The sequence below is a fragment of the Oreochromis aureus genome, linkage group 3 (assembly GCF_013358895.1).
Source record: "Oreochromis aureus strain Israel breed Guangdong linkage group 3, ZZ_aureus, whole genome shotgun sequence".
In the NCBI taxonomy this organism is placed as follows: Eukaryota; Metazoa; Chordata; class Actinopteri; order Cichliformes; family Cichlidae; genus Oreochromis; species Oreochromis aureus.
The window spans coordinates 5,602,653-5,625,615 of NC_052944.1; the positions used below are offsets into that span (position 1 = coordinate 5,602,653).

Consider the following 22,963-nt stretch of genomic DNA (forward strand, 5'->3'; position numbering starts at 1 on the left):
CTTTGTAGACGCTCCCTGAGCACTGGTCTCACAGCCAGCTGCACATAGAGACCAGTGTTGTTAGTCCAGGTCAGAAGATGACTTGTTGGAATGAAAATGAGCTTGTAGTTTGTCTGCTTTAATCATGTGACTGGAAAAAGGTGTTGGACTTCAAATATGTCCATTTCTTTCACACTTCACCTTTAAAAGTGAAGCCTTGTGGTTCCTGGAAGGAAAAACACGACTTTTTCAAGTCTTTGTCCTGTTTTTATGATAAATGTACGACTTTAATGTGAAACATTCAGAGTTTTTTCTCTTGTTGTGTTTGTTTGAAGCTGCTTCCTGTTGGCTTCAGCTGTTTGGAGTTTCCATTTTCTAAACTTCTACATTCTGAACCTTCTTCAGCTCTGAACAGATGATGAAACACTGAATGATTTCAAGCTCACACTTTGTCTAATAAACTTACATCTTTCATTCTTTATACAGATTGGAGAGCTGTGGTTTGTCAGAGATCAGCTGTGATTATCTGGCAGCAGCACTGAAGTCCAACCCCTCCCATCTGAGAGAGCTGGACCTGAGCTACAACAAGCTGCAGGATTCAGGAGTGAAGCATCTGTGTGGTTTCCTGGAGAGTCCAGGATGTGGACTTGAAACTCTGAGGTCAGTCAGCATGTTTTAGTTGTGCTGAGATGAATATTATGTGAAAGTTGTGCTGACACTAAACTGCAGACATCAGGCTGATATTATACTGATCCACACTGAGGATCTTCATGGTAAAGTCTGTTTTCTTCTTCTCTGGTTTAGTCCATTGACTGCAGCAGAACAATGTTCACATTTCAAACAGTGAGACTCAACGTATGGCCCGCGGCCCACACGCGGCCTGCCCACCTTTCCTGATTCAGAGAGGGGGACCCTGATTAACTGTGTAGTGTTCTTCCTCACAGTTCTAAGTATCAGACACAACAATGAATAATCCACAGCTGACTGTCTTTAGCAGGTCAAAGGTCACGGCACACAGCAAACAGTGGGAAATATTCTAATTCTGATCATTTATCAGCACATATCCATATGTATAAAAACAAAGCTGACACTGTGAGACTTGATCAGAGGTGTGATCATCACAGCAGAGGCCTTTGTGTCAAAGTCACTGAGGATCAAACAGAAACACATGAAGCAGATTTTCCTCTTCTGGCTTTTTATAGCAGATAACCTTCAAAATCTTCTGCAGTCGATCAAAAACTAAAGCAAACCATGAATCAACATGTGAACATGAGCTGATGCTGCTGAAGTGAAGCAAAGTTACAGAGGTTTGATTACAGACACAGCTGAGAGTTTGTAATCTGTCATCATTTTAAAAGGTTTCAATTTCTTCAGTATTGAACAGCAGAAATGAGGCTTTGTTTTCGGAGGCCGACAGCAGTGAACACAACAGCAGACTGGTGCGTAATAAGCAGTGAATAATGCAGAAAACAGATTTTTGAAGGTAAACTGTTCTTGAAGTACACTGAGAGAGAGAGCTGTGCAGGAAGTAAAGGTCAAAGTCAGAGAGAATTCATGACCATGTTCATCAAACGTAAAAGCGTAGTTTGGATCTTCTTTTGCTGCTGGTTCACTCAGTTTTGGTTGGAGACAGATGAAACCTGCAGCTTCAGGATCTGTGAGCTGTCCACTTTCAGCCCCGACGGGCGTGTCCGTGTATGCGTGCCGTCGAGTGAACGATCCACGCTCTGTGTTTCCATCTTTGTGTGTTTAGCTGCTCTCATTTACTGTTTTATCTGTTTGCTTGTTGTTGAAATACTTTTGGGAGCTTTAACCTGAGATTCTGGCAAAATACATTTATATTAAACATCCATTCAGGATTGAATGAATCAACATCGCTTTATTCAAATTAAAACCATTTAAATAGGAAAATCCATTTTTTTCAGCCGCCTCTAATGCTGGGTAATGTCAGCTGGTCCATGTGCAGCTGGCTGTGAGGCTCAGGGAGCGTCTACAAAGTGCAACACTGAAAGAACATCATCCATAAATATTGAGGAATAACTGGACTCTCATACAGCGAGACTCAAATGCCTTTAAACATCAGCTTATCCTGCTGATCCAAGTCCAACACTGAGTTTGTAAAAACATGTTTGTCAATCATTTTGTTTGGTTTCTGAGGAAAATGATTCAATAACTTGCTGCTAATACACAACATTTCATCATATTTCCTCATAACCCTCTTTTGTCTGACCATTTGATCCTATTTGAATTTGCAATAAAGGATCCACAGAGTTTGGTGACAATAATGACAGTAGATGTTTGTGTGAAAGTGCTGGAAGCAAATGAGTGTGTGATGTTCTTTCAGTGTCGCACTTTGTAGATGCTCCCTGAGCACTGGTCTCACAGCCAGCTGCACATAGAGACCAGTGTTGTTAGTCCAGGTCAGAAGATGACTTGTTGGAATGAAAATGAGCTTGTAGTTTGTCTGCTTTAATCATGTGACTGGAAAAAGGTGTTGGACTTCAAATATGTCCATTTCTTTCACACTTCACCTTTAAAAGTGAAGCCTTGTGGTTCCTGGAAGGAAAAACACGACTTTTTCAAGTCTTTGTCCTGTTTTTATGATAAATGTACGACTTTAATGTGAAACATTCAGAGTTTTTTCTCTTGTTGTGTTTGTTTGAAGCTGCTTCCTGTTGTCTTCAGCAGTTTGGAGTTTCCATTTTCTAAACTTCTACATTCTGAACCTTCTTCAGCTCTGAACAGATGATGAAACACTGAATGATTTCAAGCTCACACTTTGTCTAATAAACTTACATCTTTCATTCTTTATACAGATTGAGGGACTGTGGTTTGTCAGCGATCAGCTGTGATTATCTGGCAGCAGCACTGAAGTCCAACCCCTCCCATCTGAGAGAGCTGGACCTGAGTAACAACAACAAGCTGCAGGATTCAGGAGTGAAGCATCTGTGTGGTTTCCTGGAGAGTCCAGGATGTGGACTTGAAACTCTGAGGTCAGTCAGCATGTTTTAGTTGTGCTGAGATGAATATGATGTGAAAGTTGTGCTGACACTAAACTGCAGACATCAGGCTGATATTATACTGATCCACACTGAGGATCTTCATGGTAAAGTCTGTTTTCTTCTTCTGTGGTTTAGTCCATTGACTGCAGCAGAACAATGTTCACATTTCAAACCTTCAAAGAAGAAGAAAAATCCTCCACTGGATAATTCACTGTGAAACTCTCCAACTCTTCATTCCACCTTAAAGTCTGTCTGACACTGAAATCCAAAGCAAAATGTGCGTTTGCTTTACAGACAGCAGTCCAACACAAACATACACACATCATCCAAAACACAGTCCAACATCCAAATCTCCTCCACTGCCAGCATGAATGATGGGAAAGAGAAGGAGGAACACTCTGACATTCAGGGTTAGAATGAGTTTCATGAAGCAGACTGTGAAGATCAAAGCTGCATTAGAAGCTTACATGAATGAATGAGTGGACAGAAGTGGACAGAGATCATCTGAAGCACTTCAAAGGCTTTAAATCAGCACATTTCTCTTTATTCTTTATCAACTCTGTTAGTTTCTCTCAGTTTTCTGTGGAATGAAGCTAACAGCAGGCTAATAAGATGCTGACCAATAGGTTTCTATTAAAGGTTGTAATTTGTATCTGAAAAAGTGCTTTGGCTCAGCAGGGATCAGCTTACAGGTAGAATACAGCTGCTGGATGGGATTAGCATGTCATAGCTATCTACCAAACTGCTAACTGGGGATTTCAGGCCATCTATGGATCATTTTGCTAACTGTTTATTCAGCTTAGGCTCACAGGGCTGCAGCCTGTGCCCTAGCTGTCATAGGGCAAGAGGCGTGGTCCACCTGCACAGGTGAGCAGTCCATCACAGGGCCAACAGAGAGAGACAGAGAAGCACTCTCTCACATCCACACCTACAGCCAATTTAGAAGCACCAATGAACCTAAGCAGCATTTCATTGGACTGTGGGAGAACATCCAACCTCCACAGAAAGGCCAACAAGCTTCAACCTACAACCTTCTTGCTTTAAGGCACTAGTGCAAACCACTTTTCCCCATTTCAACCCAAATCCTGCATCTTCCTTTTTCTGACTCCAGGCCAGCTCCACTAACACTTTCTCATCAGACACTGCCACCTAGTGGAGGAAGTCTTAGTTCCATTTGAAGCTTCAGATTACAGTTAGTTCCTTTACAAAGAGGTGGAGGTGGTGGGGCCACAGCACCATCATCACTGAGTGCCATAGGACACTTAACCTTTGTTTCCATATGCTGGGAACTTCCTGTTGTTCCAAGGAGGACTGGAAAATGTGTGAAAACCTCCCAATCACTTCCTCACAGCACACTTCAATCATTTCCCTCCCACAGCATCAGGACCAGGGCTTTTTCTCTCTTTGGTCCCACTAAGAGATTTCCACACAAACACCTCATCAGTGGGACTCTCAGAGCTACCAGCCCTTTGCTACAATCAAAAGCTCTTCATTGAAATCAATGATATCAAAGCTGGAATCCAATGAGTCCAAGTCTTCTGCTGATTCAGCATCACATTCATATTTGCTCCTTGTTCTGCATCCCCACCATGGACTTCATTCCTTTCCAAGCCAACCTTGAGTGTCCTTTATTCAGCTCATCCTCTGCTTTATTTTTACACCTGATTTTAGCTGCTTTATCTCTCTTTCAACAAGTTTCTGTGCCTCAATCTTTTTCTTCTCTCCCTCATAACAAGACAGCTTCTTCTGCCTGAGAACATGTTGGAGTGATTTACTAATCCAGGGCTGCTTATTGGGGAAAATACTTCCTGTTTTCAAAGTAATCCCCATTTTTCCCAGAAAGAAATGTAAGTAGAAATTGATGATCTAAGTGAGAATATGAGCCTTTAAAAAGTCCCAGTGGGTGCAGTCAAAGCAGTCCCTCAGTCCCAGTATAGAGTCTTTGGTCCAGACTGGAACAACTGTGTGCCCAGTTTGAGCTCTCTTCAGTGCTGTGACCTGACAGACCCAGAGGGCCATCACATCACATGTAGAAGCTCCCCTAATGGAGCCACAACACATGTCCAATACTTAGTCTGTCTTGTTGGACCAACTGGAAGAAATGATTCAAGGACTTAGTCACAGAACAGAGATTCAAATCTCCTAAATCCAACTGGCTGCATCAGGACATATAGTCTGAAACTCTGCACAGTTTCCTGTTTGAAGCTGCTTCCTGTTGGCTTCAGCTGTTTGGAGTTTCCATTTTCTAAACTTCTACATTCTGAACCTTCTTCAGCTCTGAACAGATGATGAAACACTGAATGATTTCAAGCTCACACTTTGTCTAATAAACTTACATCTTTCATTCTTTATACAGATTGAGGGGCTGTGGTTTGTCAGCGATCAGCTGTGATTATCTGGCAGCAGCACTGAAGTCCAACCCCTCCCATCTGAGAGAGCTGGACCTGAGTAACAACAACAAGCTGCAGGATTCAGGAGTGAAGCATCTGTGTGGTTTCCTGGAGAGTCCAGGATGTGGACTTGAAGCTCTGAGGTCAGTCAGCATGTTTTAGTTGTGCTGAGATGAATATGATGTGAAAGTTGTGCTGACACTAAACTGCAGACATCAGGCTGATATTATACTGATCCACACTGAGGATCTTCATGGTAAAGTCTGTTTTCTTCTTCTCTGGTTTAGTCCATTGACTGCAGCAGAACAATGTTCACATTTCAAACAGTGAGACTCAACGTATGGCCCGCGCCCACACGCTGCCTGCCCACCTTTCCTGATTCAGAGAGAGGGGACCCTGATTAACTGTGTAGTGTTCTTCCTCACAGTTCTAAGTATCAGACACAACAATGAATAATCCACAGCTGACTGTCTTTAGCAGGTCAAAGGTCACGGCACACAGCAGACAGTGGGAAATATTCTAATTCTGATCATTTATCAGCACATATCCATATGTATAAAAACAAACACTGTGAGACTTGATCAGAGGTGTGATCATCACAGCAGAGGCCTTTGTGTCAAAGTCACTGAGGATCAAACAGAAACACATGAAGCAGATTTTCCTCTTCTGGCTTTTTATAGCAGATAACCTTCAAAATATTCTGCAGTCGATCAAAAACTAAAGCAAACCATGAATCAACATGTGAACATGACCTGATGCTGCTGAAGTGAAGCAAAGTTACAGAGGTTTGATTACAGACACAGCTGAGAGTTTGTAATCTGTCATCATTTTAAAAGGTTTCAATTTCTTCAGTATTGAACAGCAGAAATGAGGCTTTGTTTTCGGAGGCCGACAGCAGTGAACACAACAGCAGACTGGTGCGTAATAAGCAGTGAATAATGCAGAAAACAAATTTTTGAAGGTAAACTGTTCTTGAAGTACACTGAGAGAGAGAGAGCTGTGCAGGAAGTAAAGGTCAAAGTCAGAGAGAATTCATGACCATGTTCATCAAACGTAAAGCGTAGTTTGGATCTTCTTTTGCTGCTGGTTCACTCAGTTTTGGTTGGAGACAGATGAAACCTGCAGCTTCAGGATCTGTGAGCTGTCCACTTTCAGCCCCGACGGCGTGTCCGTGTGCGTGCCGTCGAGTGAACGATCCACGCTCTGTGTTTCCATCTTTGTGTGTTTAGCTGCTCTCATTTACTGTTTTATCTGTTTGCTTGTTGTTGAAATACTTTTGGGAGCTTTAACCTGAGATTCTGGCAAAATACATTTATATTAAAAATCCATTCAGGATTGAATGAATCAACATCGCTTTATTCAAATTAAAACCATTTAAATAGGAAAATCCATTTTTTCCAGCCGCCTCTAATGCTGGGTAATGTCAGCTGGTCCATGTGCAGCTGGCTGTGAGGCTCAGGGAGCGTCTACAAAGTGCAACACTGAAAGAACATCATCCATAAATACTGAGGAATAACTGGACTCTCATACAGCGAGACTCAAATGCCTTTAAACATCAGCTTATCCTGCTGATCCAAGTCCAACACTGAGTTTGTAAAAACATGTTTGTCAATCATTTTGTTTGGTTTCTGAGGAAAATGATTCAATAACTTGCTGCTAATACACAACATTTCATCATATTTCCTCATAACCCTCTTTTGTCTGACCATTTGATCCCATTTGAATTTGCAATAAAGGATCCACAGAGTTTGGTGACAATAATGACAGTAGATGTTTGTGTGAAAGTGCTGGAAGCAAATGAGTGTGTGATGTTCTTTCAGTGTTGCACTTTGTAGACGCTCCCTGAGCACTGGTCTCACAGCCAGCTGCACATAGAGACCAGTGTTGTTAGTCCAGGTCAGAAGATGACTTGTTGGAATGAAAATGAGCTTGTAGTTTGTCTGCTTTAATCATGTGACTGGAAAAAGGTGTTGGACTTCAAATATGTCCATTTCTTTCACACTTCACCTTTAAAAGTGAAGCCTTGTGGTTCCTGGAAGGAAAAACACGACTTTTTCAAGTCTTTGTCCTGTTTTTATGATAAATGTACGACTTTAATGTGAAACATTCAGAGTTTTTTCTCTTGTTGTGTTTGTTTGAAGCTGCTTCCTGTTGGCTTCAGCTGTTTGGAGTTTCCATTTTCTAAACTTCTACATTCTGAACCTTCTTCAGCTCTGAACAGATGATGAAACACTGAATGATTTCAAGCTCACACTTTGTCTAATAAACTTACATCTTTCATTCTTTATACAGATTGGAGAGCTGTGGTTTGTCAGAGATCAGCTGTGATTATCTGGCAGCAGCGCTGAAGTCCAACCCCTCCCATCTGAGACAGCTGGACCTGAGCTACAACAAGCTGCAGGATTCAGGAGTGAAGCATCTGTGTGGTTTCCTGGAGAGTCCAGGATGTGGACTTGAAACTCTGAGGTCAGTCAGCATGTTTTAGTTGTGCTGAGATGAATATTATGTGAAAGTTGTGCTGACACTAAACTGCAGACATCAGGCTGATATTATACTGATCCACACTGAGGATCTTCATGGTAAAGTCTGTTTTCTTCTTCTCTGGTTTAGTCCATTGACTGCAGCAGAACAATGTTCACATTTCAAACCTTCAAAGAAGAAGAAAAATCCTCCACTGGATAATTCACTGTGAAACTCTCCAACTCTTCATTCCACCTTAAAGTCTGTCTGACACTGAAATCCAAAGCAAAATGTGCGTTTGCTTTACAGACAGCAGTCCAACACAAACATACACACATCATCCAAAACACAGTCCAACATCCAAATCTCCTCCACTGCCAGCATGAATGATGGGAAAGAGAAGGAGGAACACTCTGACATTCAGGGTTAGAATGAGTTTCATGAAGCAGACTGTGAAGATCAAAGCTGCATTAGAAGCTTACATGAATGAATGAGTGGACAGAAGTGGACACAGATCATCTGAAGCACTTCAAAGGCTTTAAATCAGCACATTTCTCTTTATTCTTTATCAACTCTGTTAGTTTCTCTCAGTTTTCTGTGGAATGAAGCTAACAGCAGGCTAATAAGATGCTGACCAATAGGTTTCTATTAAAGGTTGTAATTTGTATCTGAAAAAGTGCTTTGGCTCAGCAGGGATCAGCTTACAGGTAGAATACAGCTGCTGGATGGGATTAGCATGTCATAGCTATCTACCAAACTGCTAACTGGGGAATTTCAGGCCATCTATGAATCATTTTTGCTAACTGTGTATTCAGCTTAGGCTCACAGGGCTGCAGCCTGTGCCCTAGCTGTCATAGGGCAAGAGGCGTGGTCCACCTGCACAGGTGAGCAGTCCATCACAGGGCCAACAGAGAGAGACAGAGAAGCACTCTCTCACATCCACACCTACAGCCAATTTAGAAGCACCAATGAACCTAAGCAGCATTTCATTGGACTGTGGGAGAACATCCAACCTCCACAGAAAGGCCAGCAAGCTTCAACCTACAACCTTCTTGCTTTAAGGCACTAATGTGAACCACTTTTCCCCATTTCAGCCCAAATCCTGCATCTTCCTGTTTCTGACTCCAGGCCAGCTCCACTAACACTTTCTCATCAGACACTGCCACCTAGTGGAGGAAGTCTTAGTTCCATTTGAAGCTTCAGATGACAGTTAGTTCCTTTACAAAGAGGTGGAGGTGGTGGAGCCACAGCACCATCATCACTGAGTGCCATAGGACACTTAACCTTTGTTTCCATATGCTGGGAACTTCCTGTTGTTCCAAGGAGGACTGGAAAATGTGTGAAAACCTCCCAGTCACTTCCTCACAGCACACTTCAATCATTTCCCTCCCACAGCATCAGGACCAGGGCTTTTTCTCTCTTTGGTCCCACTAAGAGATTTCCACACAAACACCTCATCAGTGGGACTCTCAGAGCTACCAGCCCTTTGCTACAATCACAAAGCTCTTCATTCAAATCAATGATATCAAAGCTGGAATCCAATGAGTCCAAGTCTTCTGCTGATTCAGCATCACATTCATCTTTGCTCCTTGTTCTGCATCCCCACCATGGACTTCATTCCTTTCCAAGCCAGCCTTGAGTGTCCTTTATTCAGCTCATCCTCTGCTTTACTTTTACACCTGATTTTAGCTGCTTTATCTCTCTTTCAACAAGTTTCTGTGCCTCAATCTTTTTCTTCTCTCCCTCATAACAAGACAGCTTCTTCTGCCTGAGAACATGTTGGAGTGATTTACTAATCCAGGGCTGCTTATTGGGGAAAATACTTCCTGTTTTCAAAGTAATCCCCATTTTTCCCAGAAAGAAATGTCAGTAGAAATCGATGATCTAAGTGAGAACATGAGCCTTTAAAAAGTCCCAGTGGGTGCAGTCAAAGCAGTCCCTCAGTCCCAGTATAGAGTCTTTGGTCCAGACTGGAACAACTGTGTGCCCAGTTTGAGCTCTCTTCAGTGCTGTGACCTGACAGACCCAGAGGGGCCATCACATCACATGTAGAAGCTCCCCTAATGGAGCCACAACACATGTCCAATACTTAGTCTGTCTTGTTGGACCAACTGGAAGAAATGATTCAAGGACTTAGTCACAGAACAGAGATTCAAATCTCCAAAATCCAACTGGCTGCATCAGGACATATAGTCTGAAACTCTGCACAGTTTCCTATTTGAAGCTGCTTCCTGTTGGCTTCAGCTGTTTGGAGTTTCCATTTTCTAAACTTCTACATTCTGAACCTTCTTCAGCTCTGAACAGATGATGAAACACTGAATGATTTCAAGCTCACACTTTGTCTAATAAACTTACATCTTTCATTCTTTATACAGATTGGAGGACTGTGGTTTGTCAGAGATCAGCTGTGATTATCTGGCAGCAGCACTGAAGTCCAACCCCTCCCATCTGAGACAGCTGGACCTGAGCTACAACAACAAGCTGCAGGATTCAGGAGTGAAGCATCTGTGTGGTTTCCTGGAGAGTCCAGGATGTGGACTTGAAACTCTGAGGTCAGTCAGCATGTTTTAGTTGTGCTGAGATGAATATGATGTGAAAGTTGTGCTGACACTAAACTGCAGACATCAGGCTGATATTATACTGATCCACACTGAGGATCTTCATGGTAAAGTCTGTTTTCTTCTTCTCTGGTTTAGTCCATTGACTGCAGCAGAACAATGTTCACATTTCAAACAGTGAGACTCAACGTATGGCCCGCGCCCACACGCCGCCTGCCCACCTTTCCTGATTCAGAGAGGGGACCCTGATTAACTGTGTAGTGTTCTTCCTCACAGTTCTAAGTATCAGACACAACAATGAATAATCCACAGCTGACTGTCTTTAGCAGGTCAAAGGTCACGGCACACAGCAGACAGTGAGAAATATTCTAATTCTGATCATTTATCAGCACATATCCATATGTATAAAAACAAAGCTGACACTGTGAGACTTGATCAGAGGTGTGATCATCACAGCAGAGGCCTTTGTGTCAAAGTCACTGAGGATCAAACAGAAACACATGAAGCAGATTTTCCTCTTCTGGCTTTTTATAGCAGATAACCTTCAAAATCTTCTGCAGTCGATCAAAACTGAAGCAAACCATGAATCAACATGTGAACATGAGCTGATGCTGCTGAAGTGAAGCAAAGTTACAGAGGTTTGATTACAGACACAGCTGAGAGTTTGTAATCTGTCATCATTTTAAAAGGTTTCAATTTCTTCAGTATTGAACAGCAGAAATGAGGCTTTGTTTTCGGAGGCCGACAGCAGTGAACACAACAGCAGACTGGTGCGTAATAAGCAGTGAATAATGCAGAAAACAGATTTTTGAAGGTAAACTGTTCTTGAAGTACACTGAGAGAGAGAGAGCTGTGCAGGAAGTAAAGGTCAAAGTCAGAGAGAATTCATGACCATGTTCATCAAACGTAAAGCGTAGTTTGGATCTTCTTTTGCTGCTGGTTCACTCAGTTTTGGTTGGAGACAGATGAAACCTGCAGCTTCAGGATCTGTGAGCTGTCCACTTTCAGCCCCGATGGCGTGTCCGTGTACATGCCGTCGAGTGAACGATCCACGCTCTGTGTTTCCATCTTTGTGTGTTTAGCTGCTCTCATTTACTGTTTTATCTGTTTGCTTGTTGTCGAAATACTTTTGGGAGCTTTAACCTGAGATTCTGGCAAAATACATTTATATTAAAAATCCATTCAGGATTGAATGAATCAACATCGCTTTATTCAAATTAAAACCATTTAAATAGGAAAATCCATTTTTTTACAGCCGCCTCTAATGCTGGGTAATGTCAGCTGGTCCATGTGCAGCTGGCTGTGAGGCTCAGGGAGCGTCTACAAAGCGCAACACTGAAAGAACATCATCCATAAATATTGAGGAATAACTGGACTCTCATACAGCGAGACTCAAATGCCTTTAAACGTCAGCTTATCCTGCTGATCCAAGTCCAACACTGAGTTTGTAAAAACATGTTTGTCAATCATTTTGTTTGGTTTGTGAAGAAAATGATTCAATAACTTGCTGCTAATACACAACATTTCATCATATTTCCTCATAACCCTCTTTTGTCTGACCATTTGATCCCATTTGAATTTGCAATAAAGGATCCACAGAGTTTGGTGACAATAATGACAGTAGATGTTTGTGTGAAAGTGCTGGAAGCAAATGAGTGTGTGATGTTCTTTCAGTGTTGCACTTTGTAGACGCTCCCTGAGCACTGGTCTCACAGCCGGCTGCACATAGAGACCAGTGTTGTTAGTCCAGGTCAGAAGATGACTTGTTGGAATGAAAATGAGCTTGTAGTTTGTCTGCTTTAATCATGTGACTGGAAAAAGGTGTTGGACTTCAAATATGTCCGTTTCTTTCACACGTCACCTTTAAAAGTGAAGCCTTGTGGTTCCTGGAAGGAAAAACACGACTTTTCAAGTCTTTGTCCTGTTTTTATGATAAATGTACGACTTTAATGTGAAACATTCAGAGTTTTTCTCTTGTTGTGTTTGTTTGAAGCTGCTTCCTGTTGGCTTCAGCTGTTTGGAGTTTCCATTTTCTAAACTTCTACATTCTGAACCTTCTTCAGCTCTGAACAGATGATGAAACACTGAATGATTTCAAGCTCACACTTTGTCTAATAAACTTACATCTTTCATTCTTTATACAGATTGAGGAGCTGTGGTTTGTCAGAGATCAGCTGTGATTATCTGGCAGCAGCACTGAAGTCCAACCCCTCCCATCTGAGAGAGCTGGACCTGAGTAACAACAACAAGCTGCAGGATTCAGGAGTGAAGCATCTGTGTGGTTTCCTGGAGAGTCCAGGATGTGGACTTGAAACTCTGAGGTCAGTCAGCATGTTTTAGTTGTGCTGAGATGAATATGATGTGAAAGTTGTGCTGACACTAAACTGCAGACATCAGGCTGATATTATACTGATCCACACTGAGTATCTTCATGGTAAAGTCAGTTTTCTTCTTCTCTGGTTTAGTCCATTGACTGCAGCAGAACAATGTTCACATTTCAAGCCTTCAAAGAAGAAGAAAAATCCTCCACTGGATAATTCACTGTGAAACTCTCCAACTCTTCATTCCACCTTAAAGTCTGTCTGACACTGAAATCTAAAGCAAAATGTGCGTTTGCTTTACAGACAGCAGTCCACCACAAACATACACACATCATCCAAAACACAGTCCAACATCCAAATCTCCTCCACTGCCAGCATGAATGATGGGAAAGAGAAGGAGGAAGACTCTGACATTCAGGGTTAGAATGAGTTTCATGAAGCAGACTGTGAAGATCAAAGCTGCATTAGAAGCTTACATGAATGAATGAGTGGACAGAAGTGGACACAGATCATCTGAAGCACTTCAAAGGCTTTAAATCAGCACATTTCTCTTTATTCTTTATCAACTCTGTTAGTTTCTCTCAGTTTTCTGTGGAATGAAGCTAACAGCAGGCTAATAAGATGCTGACCAATAGGTTTCTATTAAAGGTTGTAATTTGTATCTGAAAAAGTGCTTTGGCTCAGCAGGGATCAGCTTACAGGTAGAATACAGCTGCTGGATGGGATTAGCATGTCATAGCTAGCTACCAAACTGCTAACTGGGGAATTTCAGGCCATCTATGGATCATTTTTGCTAACTGTTTATTCAGCTTAGGCTCACAGGGCTGCAGCCTGTGCCCTAGCTGTCATAGGGCAAGAGGCGTGGTCCACCTGCACAGGTGAGCAGTCCATCACAGGGCCAACAGAGAGAGACAGAGAAGCACTCTCTCACATCCACACCTACAGCCAATTTAGAAGCACCAATGAACCTAAGCAGCATTTCATTGGACTGTGGGAGAACATCCAACCTCCACAGAAAGGCCAACAAGCTTCAACCTACAACCTTCTTGCTTTAAGGCACTAGTGCGAACCACTTTTCCCCATTTCAGCCCAAATCCTGCATCTTCCTGTTTCTGACTCCAGGCCAGCTCCACTAACACTTTCTCATCAGACACTGCCACCTAGTGGAGGAAGTCTTAGTTCCATTTGAAGCTTCAGATTACAGTTAGTTCCTTTACAAAAAGGTGGAGGTGGTGGGGCCACAGCACCATCATCACTGAGTGCGATAGGACACTTAACCTTTGTTTCCATATGCTGGGAACTTCCTGTTGTTCCAAGGAGGACTGGAAAATGTGTGAAACCCTCCCAGTCACTTCCTCACAGCACACTTCAATCATTTCCTCCCACAGCATCAGGACCAGGGCTTTTTCTCTTTGGTCCCACTAAGAGATTTCCACACAAACACCTCATCAGTGGGACTCTCAGAGCTACCAGCCCTTTGCTACAATCACAAAGCTCTTCATTCAAATCAATGATATCAAAGCTGGAATCCAATGAGTCCAAGTCTTCTGCTGATTCAGCATCACATTCATCTTTGCTCCTTGTTCTGCATCCCCACCATGGACTTCATTCCTTTCCAAGCCAGCCTTGAGTGTCCTTTATTCAGCTCATCCTCTGCTTTACTTTTACACCTGATTTTAGCTGCTTTATCTCTCTTTCAACAAGTTTCTGTGCCTCAATCTTTTTCTTCTCTCCCTCATAACAAGACAGCTTCTTCTGCCTGAGAACATGTTGGAGTGATTTACTAATCCAGGGCTCCAGACTGGAACAACTGTGTGCCCAGTTTGAGCTCTCTTCAGTGCTGTGACCTGACAGACCTAGAGGGGCCATCACATCACATGTAGAAGCTCCCCTAATGGAGCCACAACACATGTCCAATACTTAGTCTGTCTTGTTGGACCAACTGGAAGAAATGATTCAAGGACTTAGTCACAGAACAGAGATTCAAATCTCCAAAATCCAACTGGCTGCATCAGGACATATAGTCTGAAACTCTGCACAGTTTCCTGTTTGAAGCTGCTTCCTGTTGGCTTCAGCTGTTTGGAGTTTCCATTTTCTAAACTTCTACATTCTGAACCTTCTTCAGCTCTGAACAGATGATGAAACACTGAATGATTTCAAGCTCACACTTTGTCTAATAAACTTACATCTTTCATTCTTTATACAGATTGAGGGGCTGTGGTTTGTCAGCGATCAGCTGTGATTATCTGGCAGCAGCACTGAAGTCCAACCCCTCCCATCTGAGAGAGCTGGACCTGAGTAACTACAACAAGCTGCAGGATTCAGGAGTGAAGCATCTGTGTGGTTTCCTGGAGAGTCCAGGATGTGGACTTGAAACTCTGAGGTCAGTCAGCATGTTTTAGTTGTGCTGAGATGAATATGATGTGAAAGTTGTGCTGACACTAAACTGCAGACATCAGGCTGATATTATACTGATCCACACTGAGGATCTTCATGGTAAAGTCTGTTTTCTTCTTCTGTGGTTTAGTCCATTGACTGCAGCAGAACAATGTTCACATTTCAAACCTTCAAAGAAGAAGAAAAATCCTCCACTGGATAATTCACTGTGAAACTCTCCAACTCTTCATTCCACCTTAAAGTCTGTCTGACACTGAAATCCAAAGCAAAATGTGCGTTTGCTTTACAGACAGCAGTCCAACACAAACATACACACATCATCCAAAACACAGTCCAACATCCAAATCTCCTCCACTGCCAGCATGAATGATGGGAAAGAGAAGGAGGAAGACTCTGACATTCAGGGTTAGAATGAGTTTCATGAAGCAGACTGTGAAGATCAAAGCTGCATTAGAAGCTTACATGAATGAATGAGTGGACAGAAGTGGACAGAGATCATCTGAAGCACTTCAAAGGCTTTAAATCAGCACATTTCTCTTTATTCTTTATCAACTCTGTTAGTTTCTCTCAGTTTTCTGTGGAATGAAGCTAACAGCAGGCTAATAAGATGCTGACCAATAGGTTTCTATTAAAGGTTGTAATTTGTATCTGAAAAAGTGCTTTGGCTCAGCAGGGATCAGCTTACAGGTAGAATACAGCTGCTGGATGGGATTAGCATGTCATAGCTATCTACCAAACTGCTAACTGGGGAATTTCAGGCCATCTATGGATCATTTTTGCTAACTGTTTATTCAGCTTAGGCTCACAGGGCTGCAGCCTGTGCCCTAGCGGTCATAGGGCAAGAGGCGTGGTCCACCTGCACAGGTGAGCAGTCCATCACAGGGCCAACAGAGAGAGACAGAGAAGCACTCTCTCACATCCACACCTACAGCCAATTTAGAAGCACCAATGAACCTAAGCAGCATTTCATTGGACTGTGGGAGAACATCCAACCTCCACAGAAAGGCCAACAAGCTTCAACCTACAACCTTCTTGCTTTAAGGCACTAGTGCGAACCACTTTTCCCCATTTCAGCCCAAATCCTGCATCTTCCTGTTTCTGACTCCAGGCCAGCTCCACTAACACTTTCTCATCAGACACTGCCACCTAGTGGAGGAAGTCTTAGTTCCATTTGAAGCTTCAGATTACAGTTAGTTCCTTTACAAAGAGGTGGAGGTGGTGGGGACACAGCACCATCATCACTGAGTGCCATAGGACACTTAACCTTTGTTTCCATATGCTGGGAACTTCCTGTTGTTCCAAGGAGGACTGGAAAATGTGTGAAAACCTCCCAGTCAGTTCCTCACAGCACACTTCAATCATTTCCCTCCCACAGCATCAGGACCAGGGCTTTTTCTCTCTTTGGTCCCACTAAGAGATTTCCACACAAACACCTCATCAGTGGGACTCTCAGAGGTACCAGCCCTTTGCTACAATCACAAAGCTCTTCATTGAAATCAATGATATCAAAGCTGGAATCCAATGAGTCCAAGTCTTCTGCTGATTCAGCATCACATTCATCTTTGCTCCTTGTTCTGCATCCCCACCATGGACTTCATTCCTTTCCAAGCCAGCCTTGAGTGTCCTTTATTCAGCTCATCCTCTGCTTTACTTTTACACCTGATTTTAGCTGCTTTATCTCTCTTTCAACAAGTTTCTGTGCCTCAATCTTTTTCTTCTCTCCCTCATAACAAGACAGCTTCTTCTGCCTGAGAACATGTTGGAGTGATTTACTAATCCAGGGCTGCTTATTGGGGAAAATACTTCCTGTTTTCAAAGTAATCCCCATTTTTCCCAGAAAGAAATGTCAGTAGAAATCGATGATCTAAGCGAGAACATGAGCCTTTAACAAGTCCCAGTGGGTGCAGTTAAAGCAGTCCCTCAGTCCCAGTATAGAGTCTTTGGTCCAGACTGGAACAACTGTGTGCCCAGTTTCAGCTCTCTTCAGTCCTGTGACCTGACAGACCCAGAGGGGCCATCACATCACATGTAGAAGCTCCCCTAATGGAGCCACAACACATGTCCAATACTTAGTCTGTCTTGTTGGACCAACTGGAAGAAATGATTCAAGGACTTAGTCACAGAACAGAGATTCAAATCTCCAAAATCCAACCGGCTGCATCAGGACATATAGTCTGAAACTCTGCACAGTTTCCTGTTTGAAGCTGCTTCCTGTTGGCTTCAGCTGTTTGGAGTTTCCATTTTCTAAACTTCTACATTCTGAACCTTCTTCAGCTCTGAACAGATGATGAAACACTGAATGATTTCAAACACTTTGTCTAATAAACTTACATCTTTCATTCTTTATACAGATTGAGTTACTGTGGTTTGTCAGAGATCAGCTGTGATTATCTGGCAGCAGCACTGAAGTCCAACCCCTCCCATCTGAGAGAGCTGGACCTGAGTAACTACAACAAGCTGCAGGATTCAGGAGTGAAGCATCTGTGTGGTTTCCTGGAGAGTCCAGGATGTGGACTTGAAACTCTGAGGTCAGTCAGCATGTTTTAGTTGTGCTGAGATGAATATGATGTGAAAGTTGTGCTGACACTAAACTGCAGACATCAGGCTGATATTATACTGATCCACACTGAGGATCTTCATGGTAAAGTCTGTTTTCTTCTTCTCTGGTTTAGTCCATTGACTGCAGCAGAACAATGTTCACATTTCAAACAGTGAGACTCAACGTATGGCCCGCGGCCCACACGTGGCCTGCCCACCTTTCCTGATTCAGAGAGAGGGGACCCTGATTAACTGTGTAGTGTTCTTCCTCACAGTTCTACGTATCAGACACAACAATGAATAATCCACAGCTGACTGTCTTTAGCAGGTCAAAGGTCACGGCACACAGCAGACAGTGGGAAATATTCTAATTCTGATCATTTATCAGCACATATCCATATGTATAAAACAAACACTGTGAGACTTGATCAGAGGTGTGATCATCACAGCAGAGGCCTTTGTGTCAAAGTCACTGAGGATCAAACAGAAACACATGAAGCAGATTTTCCTCTTCTGGCTTTTTATAGCAGATAACCTTCAAAATCTTCTGCAGTCGATCAAAAACTGAAGCAAACCATGAATCAACATGTGAACATGAGCTGATGCTGCTGAAGTGAAGCAAAGTTACAGAGGTTTGATTACAGACACAGCTGAGAGTTTGTAATCTGTCAGCATTTTAAAGGTTTCAATTTCTTCAGTATTGAACAGCAGAAATGAGGCTTTGTTTTCGAGGCCGACAGCAGTGAACACAACAGCAGACTGGTGCGTAATAAGCAGTGAATAATGCAGAAAACAGATTTTTGAAGGTAAACTGTTCTTGAAGTACACTGAGAGAGAGAGAGCTGTGCAGGAAGTAAAGGTCAAAGTCAGAGAGAATTCATGACCATGTTCATCAAACGTAAAGCGTGGTTTGGATCTTCTTTTGCTGCTGGTTCACTCAGTTTTGGTTGGAGACAGATGAAACCTGCAGCTTCAGGATCTGTGAGCTGTCCACTTTCAGCCCTGACGGCGTGTCCGTGTGCGTGCCGTCGAGTGAGCGATCCACGCTCTGTGTTTCCATCTTTGTGTGTTTAGCTGCTCTCATTTACTGTTTTATCTGTTTGCTTGTTGTTGAAATACTTTTGGGAGCTTTAACCTGAGATTCTGGCAAAATACATTTATATTAAAAATCCATTCAGGATTGAATGAATCAACATCGCTTTATTCAAATTAAAACCATTTAAATAGGAAAATCCATTTTTTTACAGCCGCCTCTAATGCTGGGTAATGTCAGCTGGTCCATGTGCAGCTGGCTGTGGGGCTCAGGGAGCGTCTACAAAGTGCAACACTGAAAGAACATCATCCATAAATATTGAGGAATAACTGGACTCTCATACAGCGAGACTCAAATGCCTTTAAACATCAGCTTATCCTGCTGATCCAAGTCCAACACTGAGTTTGTAAAAACATGTTTGTCAATCATTTTGTTTGGTTTCTGAGGAAAATCATTCAATAACTTGCTGCTAATACACAACATTTCATCACATTTCCTCATAACCCTCTTTTGTCTGACCATTTGATCCCATTTGAATTTGCAATAAAGGATCCACAGAGTTTGGTGACAATAATGACAGTAGATGTTTGTGTGAAAGTGCTGGAAGCAAATGAGTGTGTGATGTTCTTTCAGTGTTGCACTTTGTAGACGGTCCCTGAGCACTGGTCTCACAGCCAGCTGCACATAGAGACCAGTGTTGTTAGTCCAGGTCAGAAGATGACTTGTTGGAATGAAAATGAGCTTGTAGTTTGTCTGCTTTAATCATGTGACTGGAAAAAGGTGCTGGACTTCAAATATGTCCGTTTCTTTCACACTTCACCTCTGAAAGTGAAGCCTTGTGGTTCCTGGAAGGAAAAACACGACTTTTTCAAGTCTTTGTCCTGTTTTTATGATAAATGTACGACTTTAATGTGAAACATTCAGAGTTTTTTCTCTTGTTGTGTTTGTTTGAAGCTGCTTCCTGTTGGCTTCAGCTGTTTGGAGTTTCCATTTTCTAAACTTCTACATTCTGAACCTTCTTCAGCTCTGAACAGATGATGAAACACTGAATGATTTCAAGCTCACACTTTGTCTAATAAACTTACATCTTTCATTCTTTATACAGATTGAGGAGCTGTGGTTTGTCAGAGATCAGCTGTGATTATCTGGCAGCAGCACTGAAGTCCAACCCCTCCCATCTGAGAGAGCTGCACCTGAGCTACAACTACAAGCTGCAGGATTCAGGAGTGAAGCATCTGTGTGGTTTCCTGGAGAGTCCAGGATGCGGACTTGAAGCTCTGAGGTCAGTCAGCATGTTTTAGTTGTGCTGAGATGAATATGATGTGAAAGTTGTGCTGACACTAAACTGCAGACATCAGGCTGATATTATACTGATCCACACTGAGGATCTTCATGGTAAAGTCTGTTTTCTTCTTCTCTGGTTTAGTCCATTGACTGCAGCAGAACAATGTTCACATTTCAAACCTTCAAAGAAGAAGAAAAATCCTCCACTGGATAATTCACTGTGAAACTCTCCAACTCTTCATTCCACCTTAAAGTCTGTCTGACACTGAAATCTAAAGCAAAATGTGCGTTTGCTTTACAGACAGCAGTCCACCACAAACATACACACATCATCCAAAACACAGTCCAACATCCAAATCTCCTCCACTGCCAGCATGAATGATGGGAAAGAGAAGGAGGAAGACTCTGACATTCAGGGTTAGAATGAGTTTCATGAAGCAGACTGTGAAGATCAAAGCTGCATTAGAAGCTTTCATGAATGAATGAGTGGACAGAAGTGGACAGAGATCATCTGAAGCACTTCAAAGGCTTTAAATCAGCACATTTCTCTTTATTCTTTATCAACTCTGTTAGTTTCTCTCAGTTTTCTGTGGAATGAAGCTAACAGCAGGCTAATAAGATGCTGACCAATAGGTTTCTATTAAAGGTTGTAATTTGTATCTGAAAAAGTGCTTTGGCTCAGCAGGGATCAGCTTACAGGTAGAATACAGCTGCTGGATGGGATTAGCATGTCATAGCTATCTACCAAACTGCTAACTGGGGGATTTCAGGCCATCTATGGATCATTTTTGCTAACTGTTTATTCAGCTTAGGCTCACAGGGCTGCAGCCTGTGCCCTAGCTGTCATAGGGCAAGAGGCGTGGTCCACCTGCACAGGTGAGCAGTCCATCACAGGGCCAACAGAGAGAGACAGAGAAGCACTCTCTCACATCCACACCTACAGCCAATTTAGAAGCACCAATGAACCTAAGCAGCATTTCATTGGACTGTGGGAGAACATCCAACCTCCACAGAAAGGCCAACAAGCTTCAGCCTACAACCTTCTTGCTTTAAGGCACTAGTGCCAACCACTTTTCCCATTTCAGCCCAAATCCTGCATCTTCCTGTTTCTGACTCCAGGCCAGCTCCACTAACACTTTCTCATCAGACACTGCCACCTAGTGGAGGAAGTCTTAGTTCCATTTGAAGCTTCAGATGACAGTTAGTTCCTTTACAAAGAGGTGGAGGTGGTGGAGCCACAGCACCATCATCACTGAGTGCCATAGGACACTTAACCTTTGTTTCCATATGCTGGGAACTTCCTGTTGTTCCAAGGAGGACTGGAAAATGTGTGAAAATCTCCCAGTCAGTTCCTCACAGCACACTTCAATCATTTCCTCCCACAGCATCAGGACCAGGGCTTTTTCTCTTTGGTCCCACTAAGAGATTTCCACACAAACACCTCATCAGTGGGACTCTCAGAGCTACCAGCCCTTTGCTACAATCACAAAGCTCTTCATTGAAATCAATGATATCAAAGCTGGAATCCAATGAGTCCAAGTCTTCTGCTGATTCAGCATCACATTCATCTTTGCTCCTTGTTCTGCATCCCCACCATGGACTTCATTCCTTTCCAAGCCAGCCTTGAGTGTCCTTTATTCAGCTCATCCTCTGCTTTACTTTTACACCTGATTTTAGCTGCTTTATCTCTCTTTCAACAAGTTTCTGTGCCTCAATCTTTTCTTCTCTCCCTCATATCAAGACAGCTTCTTCTGCCTGAGAACATGTTGGAGTGATTTACTAATCCAGGGCTGCTTATTGGGGAAAATACTTCCTGTTTCCAAAGTAATCCCCATTTTCCCAGAAAGAAATGTCAGTAGAAATCGATGATCTAAGTGAGAACATGAGCCTTTAAAAAGTCCCAGTGGGTGGAGTCAAAGCAGTCCCTCAGTCCCAGTATAGAGTCTTTGGTCCAGACTGGAACAACTGTGTGCCCAGTTTGAGCTCTCTTCAGTGCTGTGACCTGACAGACCCAGAGGGGCCATCACATCACATGTAGAAGCTCCCCTAATGGAGCCACAACACATGTCCAATACTTAGTCTGTCTTGTTGGACCAACTGGAAGAAATGATTCAAGGACTTAGTCACAGAACAGAGATTCAAATCTCCAAAATCCAACTGGCTGCATCAGGACATATAGTCTGAAACTCTGCACAGTTTCCTGTTTGAAGCTGCTTCCTGTTGGCTTCAGCTGTTTGGAGTTTCCATTTTCTAAACTTCTACATTCTGAACCTTCTTTAGCTCTGAACAGATGATGAAACACTGAATGATTTCAAGCTCACACTTTGTCTAATAAACTTACATCTTTCATTCTTTATACAGATTGAGGGACTGTGGTTTGTCAGAGATCAGCTGTGATTATCTGGCAGCAGCACTGAAGTCCAACCCCTCCCATCTGAGAGAGCTGGACCTGTGGGGAAACAACCTGAAGGATCCAGATGTGAAGCAGCTGTCTGATCTTCAGCAGAGTCCAGACTACAGACTGGAGACTCTGAGGTCAGTAGAGTGATGGAGTGAGTGGGTGGTGCTGTCAGCAGTATTGTACTAAACACAGTCAGTATGAAACAAAGATCCAGTGTTTCCTGTAAAGCTGCAGCTTCTCAGTGAAGCTGTGAGAGGAGAATGGTGACAGGCTTCAGGATTGGACACAAACACTTCCTGTTTCTGACCTTTATGGTCACCATAGTAACGGCTGACACGTTCTGATCAAACACTGTCAACAGCCAATCAGCTCTCTGAACAAAGCAGCACGCAGACCAATGACTGCATTCATTTCCAGGTTTAAAGCAGTGAAGAACACAGTCTGTAGGTGAGGAAGACTTTAGTGAGAGCAGATGTTTGGATGGAATTCCTCCAGTTAACAGCTGGAACCGTCCATCTGGATTGTTGGGCTTGTTGTTGGGGTTCCTACAGAGCTCAGAGTGGACACACCAAGGTTCTTCTAATGAATGAAAGTCCAAAC

General features: G+C 42.8%; 2 protein-coding genes across 2 annotated transcripts; both read left to right on the plus strand.

Annotated features, from left to right (window-relative positions):
• Positions 1–487: 487 nt before the first annotated feature.
• On the plus strand, positions 488–7,829 carry LOC120438924 (ribonuclease inhibitor-like; the record flags this gene model as incomplete). Its single annotated transcript, XM_039609528.1, has 4 exons — positions 488–639; positions 2,796–2,972; positions 5,338–5,514; positions 7,664–7,829. Coding segments are annotated over 4 exons (672 nt in total), but the record flags the coding sequence as incomplete, so codon positions are not given.
• A 2,399-nt stretch (positions 7,830–10,228) lies between these two features.
• Positions 10,229–17,630, plus strand: LOC120439351 (ribonuclease inhibitor-like; the record flags this gene model as incomplete). The annotated part of the gene is made up of 4 exons (XM_039610274.1): positions 10,229–10,383; positions 12,534–12,710; positions 14,917–15,093; positions 17,459–17,630. Coding segments are annotated over 4 exons (681 nt in total), but the record flags the coding sequence as incomplete, so codon positions are not given.
• Between the last annotated feature and the right edge of the window lie 5,333 nt (positions 17,631–22,963).